Here is a 10,881-nt window from a genome sequence, read left to right as displayed (position 1 = left end):
GAAATCCTGTTGATAGCCTCCAAATTGTCAGACTCCACCGAAAGTCTTTTAACACCCATGCGAATGGCGAGTTTAATGCCAGACAAGATCCCCCAGAGCTCCGCAGTAAAGGAGGAGCCCGTACCTAAGTTATGGGTAAACCCAGCCAGCCAGGCGCCACCAGCATCCCGAAGAACTCCACCAGCAGCAATTCTGCCATTACTAAGGCAGGAGCCATCCGTATTCAACTTGACAACCCCTTCCCTGGGCTTCCTCCAACCAACTAACTGGACCTCTTTAACCGGGGAGGGGTGAACCAGGGGCTCTCCTTCAAAACTCTTTGTAATAACAGAGAGTTTTTTCGAGAAGTAAAACCGGAGGTCAGGAATAAAGACAGTCTTCTCAGCAAATAACTCTTCATTCCTCCATTTTCACATTTGGTGACAAATAATAGCGAAGAGAATAGCCCCGTGCTCCATACTGGCCAACAAATTCCCATTAACGTTAGGGGGCAAAATTGCTCTTAGCTACAAACATTAGAGGTAGATGTTAAGGATAAAATTGCTCTTGATCCAAAACATTAAAAATATTTTTACACCTAATTAACCCTTAAATAATTATAGCAATCTGTTCAAAAAATAATTATAGCAATAACACAAATTTTGATTTGTTGATATTTTATATTATTTTAAATAATTAATTAGCTAGTGTTAGAGATTCTCAAATAATGTTAAAATTTCACATTTCATTTTAAATTAAAAAAGTTCAATCAGAGATTTTCTTTTTCAATAAGTTTCAGGGAAGATCTCCAAATTCCAATACAATTTGGGAAAAAATTCAAATCCCATGTTAAACTTAACTCATAAATATCACCCTGGTTTCAATTTAAATATCATCACCCTAGTTTCAATTTTTAACATGAATTATCCCAACCACCTGCACTAGGTTAACCAAAATAGGTTAACCAAAATCAAAATCTGTACATGAATGAAACTCCCATCATTAGGAATTTTCACATGCACCTTAATGAGTAAGTGAATTTGCTCATTCACCGTTAGATATTGGCTTATTAAATCTAAGCCTCATGATGCTTTGAATCTCCGTCTTAGGATTTTAATAAATCAGATCAGTGGATGAGCAAAATTCTACCCGCACTTTGTTCCAACCATAATGAAATAATTAGCACATCAATCACGAACAGTTCATTAATCATCAAAGTGGCAGCAGGTACTCATTGAGCAACTTAACCACTAATTAACTGCAGCGATATTATTTTATTTGTTTTGTGTTCTCAATTCCACTCGCAAGTTTTTGCTCTTCATATCTTCGAATAATAAAGTACAGTCCACTTTTGAGTTGTAAAATACCCCAAATCAAAGGGAAATAAACTTGCTCAACTGCAGCTCAATGCTGCTTCTTGCCAGTTGTTGCTTCCCAGGATTGTAAAATATGATTCACAATCTCATCAACACCAACACCGTGCTTAACCTGCGTCAATTAAGTACATATTTAATCAAATTGCATCAAGAGAAGATTTATTTTCCATGTTGCAAACCAAAGTTAGTATAGTATATTGTTGAACAAGAAAAGACTCTGAGGCTTGGTTAAAGTTGCAAGCAAACATGCTGCATCTAAATGCATCATTTCCTTGTGTAAACAAGTGCTTTTTCTGTCATATCTATCAACAAATTTTGATGAATATCTATTTTCCCTGAAATTCTCAGTTTCAGCATTGCCTCTCTTCTCCATGTTTTCTGCCCCCAATGAAAATATTAGGCACTAAAATTTGAATTTGAAAACAAATCCCATAAGTTATAGGTTACAGAATATAAGATTGGCATCATCCTGGTAAAAAAAAACAAAAAAAACGCCATGAGAAAGCAAGATCGTTACTCAACTGACCTGAGCAAATACAAATGGCCCGCCGTCTCTCATTCTAAGTGCATCACGCTCCATGACTCCCAAGTCAGCTCCAACAGCTGAAGCAAGATCTGTCTTGTTTATAACCTAGAATCACGGAAATGGTTCAGACTCGGGAGACTTGACATTGGACTTTGATAAAGCTATACATATCAAGAACACCCAAGCAGCAGCAGTAAGAAGGTGGGAATCACATACAAGTAGATCAGCTTGGGTGATGCCAGGGCCACCTTTGCGGGGAATTTTATCACCCCCAGAAACATCTATTATATATATGATGTAGTCCGCCAGTTCTCTGCTGAAGTTTGCTGCTAAATTATCTGCACCAGACAAATATTCAAGTAGAAGATCATTTCCACATAGAAACTTTGCATTGTGAGGACAAAGTTTGTCATGACTATTTGTGCTTATGTAAAGTACATGATATTTGAGAAACGCATCTGGCAAAGTTATTCATCATTTAGTTAATTTCACCAAATTCTGACCAAAAGACAAGGCTTGACATGGTAAGGGCAAACTGTCGAATATGAAACACCTACTTTATGACATGATTGGCGTGCATTTCAACTACTTATGTAAACTTGGAAATAAGAGGCACGGAAGAAAGTAATTCACCTCCACCCGATTCACAAAGTAGTATGTCTGTTTTGAATAACTTAGAGAGTTCCTCAAGAGGGCCAAGGTTAATACTGATATCTTCACGAATTGCAGCATGTGGGCAGCCTCCAGTTTCCACAGCACGTATCCTTTCTTCAGGAAGTGCTCCATTCTTAATCAAGAATTCACCATCCTCTTTTGTGAATATATCATTTGTCACCTGAAATAAATAACAATATAACTCTCAAGTTGATTCCAACAGATAAGAACATATGAACAGAGAATATGAGAAACAAGTGATTAATATTTTTGGTATCATTTCAACAAATCCAAAATATCTTAGTTAAGAAGAACTTCAGGTGCCTTTATGATGCAATGGGAACAAAAATAGAAAGAAAGACAGGCCTCCTGAAACAGAAAATCAGGCCAACGAGATCCTTCAGTGATAAAGAACAAGGAACTCATAAAGAGAGATTCACATAAGCTATGGTTTCGGAGACCATAAATTTCTTGGTTCTAACTTCAAGGAGCATAACTCATATGAAGAATTTAGCACATAATCTCCAAGATGAGCCTACAAAGTTTTACACGTCTAAAGCCACTCTTAAGATGCCTTTACAGACAGTGAGAGTGGTTAAGAAATTAATAAGCTTTTTAATGAAATGATTAAGCACTTGGCAATGGCAACAGCAACTTGAAAAGAAAACAATAAGGGTGGTTAATGATCTAAAGTATTACAACCATTTAGTATCATAGATTCCGAAGAACTAGTTCGTATGTATCCATACGATATGAGCATTTTCAAAATTATATCTTCTATGTAACATAAATAAAGCACAAATGAAAACTAATCTGGGCTGAGAACTAACTTCCAAATCAACAATCAGCTAAAAAAACTATGACAGAACTAATTGGTATTTGCCAAATCTCAAAGCTGCAAGTATGAATTTCAAATTCTTCAAACCTAAGCCTTAGGATGGATGAAATTAACAAGTAAAAGACACCCCAAAAAGTTTGTCGAGATTGAAACTCACTGCTGCAAGGCTATATTTGTCTCGCAAGACTTTACATATAGCCAACATCAAAGCTGTTTTTCTGCACAGCAAGAAATGGGATTCATCAGCACCTATTATTCAGTTTTAGGATCGGATTGCAAATTACAAACACAAGTAAATTCACAAATAAGATCGGAACATTTCTAAGAAAAACAATAATTGCATATGTTAATTGCATTTCCCATAGGAAATAGAAAGGGGGGAAGGGCAATGAAGAGTAATACCCAGTACCAACAGGGCCGCCGATACCAACAGTGAAGGCTCTTTCATTGAAATCCCTAGAGAGGATTGGGGGAGCTCTTCTGGTGAAGTAGCCAGGGGAACAAATTGGTTCATGAGAGTGAGGTGCTAGTCCATCATGGCTATGGTATATCCTTCCATCTTTCCCTACCGATGAAGTTGTTTTCCTGTTCCAACAGTAAACATAAAATTCGAAACCAGAAAAGGAAGTATATGTGAAATGGAAATGTTAAGAGATTTACTCATGGGTATGGTCATGGTGATGATGCTCTTCTCCATGATCATGATCGTGATGGTGATGATGTTCTAGGTTTTGATGACCGGAAGAAGCCATAGCAATTTTCAGATATTTTTCCAGTGATGAACTACTTGCATAAGTAGCTCTAAGCTTGTGCAATGGTTACTGTTAGTGTTCGGTATGTCGTTTTTGCGGTTGTTCATTTCTTACTGTGTCGTTTTACTGAAAAATATAGATTGTTGCTTTCTTCTGTGCCTTGTTCGCTGTCGTCGAACTCCAAATATTTTAATTTCTCATTTGTCGTTCACTCTGGTGCATGTCGTTTTGTCGCTATGTTTTTTTTTAGGCAAAACCCAACTCCTAAACTTTTTCTATTTTAAGGATAACATCATTTTTTTTTTTTTTTATCATTTTTTTTTTTTTCATTTTTACACTAAATCCTCGATGATCCATTCTTATGGATCTCCTCCTCATTTTACCCTTCCATTCGAGTAGGGCTGTCAATTAGTTGGGATTTCCCATCTCCGTTAGAGACCCGACTCGTTGGGGACGGAGAATTCCCGTTTGTGATCCCCATGGAGCAGGGATGATTTTTATTTTGTCCCCGATAATCGGGGACAGGGGCGGGTATGGGTATAAGTGTTTCATCCCCGTCCCCGTCCTCATCCCCATCCTCGTCCCCGAATGTCCCCTTTGGGGATCCCCGACTAAATACCTAAATATTAAAAAAAAACACTAAAAGAATATATATATGATTTAGATAAACTAAAAAAATTGAGTTGTAACATGGTTGCAACCTAGTTGCTTTAAAACGGAATATATTCTAAAAATAAAACGGAAACCTATACAATTAAGAGTAGAAATTATAAAATAAAAAAAATTGAAAGCTAATAAGTAATGCATGCACCGGAGATGGACGTTCCCCGCGAGGATGAGAATTTTAGATAATCAAAATCTTGAAAACCTTAAAAAAAGTGAGGAAATTAAAAAGTTAAACGGGGATGAGAATTCTCCGCGGGGATTGGGATTCCTCACGGGGCGGGGATGGTAGCCAAAATTTTTCCATATGTTATTCGGGGCGGGGACGGGAATCCCCGATAGACCAGTGGTCAGAGATGGTTAACGCAATCCACGTCCCGACCCGCCCCGTGTACAACCCTACATTTGAATAGGTCACACACATTGTTAATAGGGCGTCCTCCTACTGACATGGTCCTTTTTTTCTTTTTGTCACCTGGATATATTAAAAATGATGTGTTGAAAACTTAAAAAGAAGATAGAAAAAAGTGGAAGGGAGTTACCTTTACCTTATTCAATTCTCACCATCTCATTCTCCTAACAAATCGATTTTCTCCTATGATACACCATAGATTCTTTTCACAACCCTAAGCCTCATGAATGAACTATTCTTCCCCGGTCCCTATGGCCACATCCACCCTCGCATATCGTAAAACACGGTCAAACTCAACTCGACCGGCAGAAAAGAGTCAGGCAATTTCATTATCACCACAATTTGGTTCTCACGAACCACACCCCCACCTAGATGGGGTAGAACAGATGACTTTTTTACATCTTCCCCCTTAACACCCACCACCATCTCAGCCATCCCTTCGCTTTCCACATACCCTGATGGTCCCTACTCTCGTTCAAAACACTCCCCCAATGACTCCGCTACCACCTTCTCCGTTGACTGCTCCATTGGACTGTCTGAACTAAGATCACTATTGGACATACTGTAGAAACCTAAAGGTTCTTCTTAAACCAGGGGGAATATGTAAAAGAAAGGCGGCTTAAACCAAGGGGAATATGTAAAAGAAAGGCGGAAAAGAGCAAGGATAGGGTAATAAAGCACTGACCTCATAAACTTACCAAAAAAAAAATTTTACCAAAATACACCACACAAACCCCGGTGAGTGCATCGCGCGGGACATCCAAGATATTCCCCTTGAACATAATTAAGGACCCAAAGGTACTAAGATCATTACCCACCCCATAGTCCAAAACCTATATAGAACCACTACTCACCATAGCAAAGGACGGTAAATTCTATCACTACATTCTCTCTCTACTCTCTACTTTCCATCTGCTTATATCCTTACTGTCCACTAACTTGATCCTTGGAATATACCTCGAGGCTTGATCCCAACGCATGTGTCAAGACGACGAACACAGATCTCGACTTCTCATTAATAAGTATAAATAGATTTTATTATTATATTGGACATAGTCCCGCATGTAAATATCCTTTAAATTCAAAGTGTCTACAACATAATCCATCTTATAATGTGTGTTGAAATTAAACTAACAAATAAAGTTACCAAGATTTGTACTATTTAACACTTATATTAAGAAACTTTAAAATCGTATGAAATGAAGCAAAAACTTAAAGTAAAACTTATCATTACTATTATTATATCACACAACCACCTTCACTGTATATAAGAATTGTATCATAAAATCAAATAATCAACAAACAACATAAATATTTATCATAATATCTAATTATATATACACATTATGGTTGCAAAAAACATTAATTATAGGCAGAATTATGATATTTCCATATATGGAATGGACCACATGAAATTAAATCCATACCCAAATTCTACATACTCTACTACTTTTTAATGCATGCACTAAATTGACATAACTTTTTATGATATATAATTGGATCAATAAAGTGCAAGCATCAAAAACTAAAGTATATAATAACCAAATCAAAAATTAAAAAAAAAATGGAATTAATTAGTAGAAATTGATCTATCAGTCAAATAAATTCTTGAGTGCATTGTGTTTGCTGCATTGTTGAGGCACCATTATCTTCTGATGATGATGATCAGATGGTGTAGTTTGGATAATCATGGGTGTATTATTAATGGCCGTCTGATCAGAATCATCAGGTAATATGAGCCCTTGCTTTTGTAAATATTCCCATTTCTCTTGAAAGAGATAAAAGAAAGCCATGAAGGAGATCTGGGCAGTGAAAAGTATTCCCCATATTCTAGTTTTTCCAGCAGATATCTTTTTGTGATATGCTTCTAATCCTGTGTAGATGTTTATTATTCCAACTACACATGTTGCTGTTCCAAGTATCCAGTGCACAAAGTACCATGAACTCCTCCTTTTACTCCCTCTGTAATATTCACCAAATTTTATTACAAATTCATGAATTAACAATAAAACCCAGAATCACAGTTTTTATTCATAAAACATTTAATACACTATTAGCCTTTGAATTTGGTTTAAAAAACCGTTTATAGAGTGTCTCGTTATATCACTTTAAGCAAGTTCAGAGACCTAACGAGACATCCTGTAAATTCAGAAGGTCTGTTTGATTGAAATTTAATGTGATACCTAAGAGGGCGGAAAAATCCAAGAATAGATTGCAGCCAAATGGCAGCATAGAGTACCAAACCAATCCTCTGATGGTTGTTATCAAATGAATTCTCAAAGGATATTATGGACATGATAGCTGCAACTGTAGCAATAACTACTGATAGTACCTGCCAAGTGGAAATTAATTAATTAATTAATTAATAACACTTTGTATGGTTAATTATTATTTACTAATATAATATTTATCTAATCTAATCACATGAATATTGAAGCCAAAATCATCATAATAACTGGTAAAATGTAGGTATATACTGTTGCATATTTTAAAATAAAATAAAGCAGTAGCAATGATTTTCTTGAAGATCAAGAAATGGTAATTGAGAATTAAAATAAATAAATAAATGATTAAGAGCACATGCATACTTTTTAGCAACAAAGAACACTCATTGATCAGAACAAATCGACACTAATTAGGATAATTGTATTATAGAAAAATAGCCTAAAAATTAAGTACTTGTTCATCTTGCTTCTTAAGCATTCATGATATATAGTGTAAGTATAGTATTTAAATTCATTTAGACCCAAAAATAATAATTATTATTATCTCTCAAAATTACTCAATGCGGGTTTGTTTCTATTTTTCGAAATTGGTTTTTGTCTTTCAATATTAAACATGAGATAGAAAGCGTTTGGTAAAATTCTGAAACAGCTGCTTTTTGCAGAAAAAACAACTACTGTCTATCCGCAACAACAAGCAGCAAACAGTAACAGCTGAAACAAACCGCCTTATAGTATAAGTAAAAAGGAAAAAAGAAAAAAATTAAAATATTAGAGACAGCATAATTAAAGTGAAAGAGAGATAGATATGATGAAAATGGGTAAAGATATTGCACTATCACCACTATTGACTCTAAAAGAGAAATACTGTAAATGTATATACCAGTGGTCCCATTCATAGGGTTTTTTCCTTCTCTTTTTTCTATTTGTTTTAAAAACTATTCTAATACTGAAGAAAATTGTAAACATACCTGGAAAATGAAGTGAAGGTAGAAGAGAAGTTTTCTTCTTGGACCTTCTTGTTTATGAGACATTCTGATAATAAGAATACCAAGAGGTGCTAAGAATCCCATTGAAACCCATAAAAGAATCCCATGAACAGCAACATCAGCTTTCTTCTTACCACTTAACTGCATATTTGGGATACTCAAATCAATGTTGAACATCAGATCAGAGAACAAAAGAAAAGAGTTTAAATTAATATTATACCTTGTGAGCACTGACATCTTCATGGGATAATAAACATGAAACTAATGGTAAAAAAGTAACAGACAAATGTGCTACCAATAACTGCAACTTTTGCATTGTTTGAGAAAATGAAATGAAAGCAATATACAGTTATGGATTTATAAGTAAACAAGTGAGGGTTGCAATCTTGTGCAAGAAGCAGAATATCAAGTTAATATTTAAGACATAATAAAAAAGAAAAAGAAAGTAAGTGGAAATGATTAAATTGTTTAATTTTGAAGAAAGTGGGGTTGACATTGCGTTGCAGTTGCAGAAAACTGAATTGGTTGGTGGAGAATTTGGACATATTATATTTCTTTTTGGTATTCATGAATTACATTTTATATTATAGGGTGTGGATTCCTAGGAATTTAGATTTATCATAAGTCCATCAATTAATTGTCCAAATTAGTAAGCTTAAGAGAAAGTTTGTACAATTATTCATATTTTTTTGGTTAAGAACAAAAAATAAATAAGTGAAGTTATAGTTGTAAGTGGTGACAGAGATAAGATAGGATATGGGAGGTACATCATTTTCAATTGTGGCTTTACATGAGACCAGTATAACATTATTATTTCTCATGTAGAAAAGCTCTTATTTTCATTATTGCAATTGAGTTTTGGACCCTTTAATTCCATCATCCAGTTAAATTCATATTACCATGTTATAATAAACAAATGTTATATGTCAACGACGGTTGGTCCGAGTGGTAAGGCGTTGAACTTCTGCTCAAAAGGTTTGAGGTTCGATTCCCCAGACAAATTCTTACTATTTTGGAGTTCTTTCTTTTTTCGGTTGCTGCTATCTAGTTGAGGAGGAAGAAGGGACCGTTCTGTTTTCCTAGATTTTTCTTCTTTTATTTGTTCATTAAGTTTATTTTAGTTGGATCTCATATATTTTGTCGGATCCCTTAATCCGTTTGAACTGCATCTGTTGTTTATAATCTTTACTTTTATTATATTTTTCTAACTAAGCAAGAGGTAGATCTTATCCGTAGATCATTGTATCTATGTGGTTGCAAAAAAAAATGACTCAGATCTGGAGATTCGAAATGGTTCAGATGATGAAGATTGGATTACAGTTTGTCCTCTGCGAATTTGGAGTTACAAGAAATATATGTTTCATACATTGTTTATGTTAGCCGTACTTTAATGGCTTTTTTACTTTTTGTAGCTTTTTTCTTGCCTTCGTGTATCCTGTATTAGGCATAACTTATATATGTGTGAGGTTTTATTCCTTATTGCTTTCATGTTGTACTTACAATTTTCTTACTTAATGAAATATTAGCTTTTTCATAAAAAAAATAGATTATTTAGATGTCCTATGACTGTCTCAAAGACCCGGATAATAGCTAGTGCAAATCTGCTCGAATGCCACAAGACCGTAGGTCTGAGATTCAAGTGAAAAATAGTAAAATATGGTCATCATACATACGCCTAGGAAGATCCAGCACAGATAAGTTCCTAGAATGGTAATACATGTGGTACTTTCCTACGATGATCTACCAATGAGGAGGAGCCCCCCTCCCCCCCCCCCCCCTAAACCCCTAATATGAACTGTGAGTAGCCTATCAATATAGGATTTAACAAAATCCTTTACATATGATCTAAACCATATGCTCTATTGCTTTCACTATTCTTAAGAATGATACTAACTTTAGCATCATAATGTCTACGCTAGGCAGCCGAAACCTTCCTTGTCTTTTAGAAAAGCATTCAAATGGTGAGGTGCATCGAAAAATCACACAAAACATTATTGGTGTAATGAACGTGGAGCTGGGATTCCATCATGAGTTTAATTGTTGTAGAGACAATTGTTGGTGATGGTTCTGACAGGGAGAGAAATGACATACTCATTGAAGACATTACGAATGATGATGATTTCAACGTTCCTCCACATATCACCCATCTACAGAATTCATCAAAAAATTCCTTCAGAAAACCAAATCTGGCAAGACGCTAGAAGATGCAAACATTTTCTCTATGATGCTGGCCAAAATAATGTCCCGATTAGGAAAGGAGGCGGAAACCCCGCATATCATCTCCAATCTAATGGTTGGAACGCATATCTCTGTGGGTGGCGGCACATAAGGATTAGGGTTACACCCTACAACTATACTCATTGGCTCTACTAGGGATGAAGGGGGAATTCTAGATGTAAAACACTTGTTTGTCGTGGATAATGGGTCCTATGACTGTCTCAAAGACCCGGATAATAGCTAGTGCAAATCT

At 35.5% G+C, this 10,881-nt stretch overlaps 2 protein-coding genes across 2 annotated transcripts; both read right to left on the bottom strand.

Annotated features, from left to right (window-relative positions):
* Positions 1–1,184: 1,184 nt before the first annotated feature.
* LOC136234213 (urease accessory protein G) lies at positions 1,185–4,188 on the bottom strand. Its single transcript, XM_066024006.1, has 7 exons — positions 4,034–4,188; positions 3,776–3,958; positions 3,531–3,591; positions 2,515–2,716; positions 2,098–2,219; positions 1,882–1,986; positions 1,185–1,467 (listed from the first exon to the last, which is right to left on the bottom strand). The coding sequence occupies exons 1-7, from the start codon at positions 4,123–4,125 to the stop codon at positions 1,384–1,386; spliced, it is 849 nt and encodes a 282-aa protein (XP_065880078.1). The 5' UTR covers positions 4,126–4,188; the 3' UTR covers positions 1,185–1,383.
* A 2,482-nt stretch (positions 4,189–6,670) lies between these two features.
* LOC136233446 (cytochrome b561 domain-containing protein At4g18260-like) lies at positions 6,671–8,929 on the bottom strand. Its single transcript, XM_066023103.1, has 4 exons — positions 8,632–8,929; positions 8,394–8,552; positions 7,384–7,532; positions 6,671–7,162 (listed from the first exon to the last, which is right to left on the bottom strand). Exons 1-4 carry the CDS (start codon positions 8,725–8,727, stop codon positions 6,793–6,795), a joined length of 774 nt encoding a protein of 257 aa, XP_065879175.1. The 5' UTR covers positions 8,728–8,929; the 3' UTR covers positions 6,671–6,792.
* Positions 8,930–10,881: the final 1,952 nt, after the last annotated feature.

This window comes from Euphorbia lathyris, chromosome 6, assembly GCF_963576675.1.
Source record: "Euphorbia lathyris chromosome 6, ddEupLath1.1, whole genome shotgun sequence".
Taxonomy (NCBI): Eukaryota; Viridiplantae; Streptophyta; class Magnoliopsida; order Malpighiales; family Euphorbiaceae; genus Euphorbia; species Euphorbia lathyris.
This window is presented reverse-complemented; position numbering and strand designations above follow the sequence as displayed.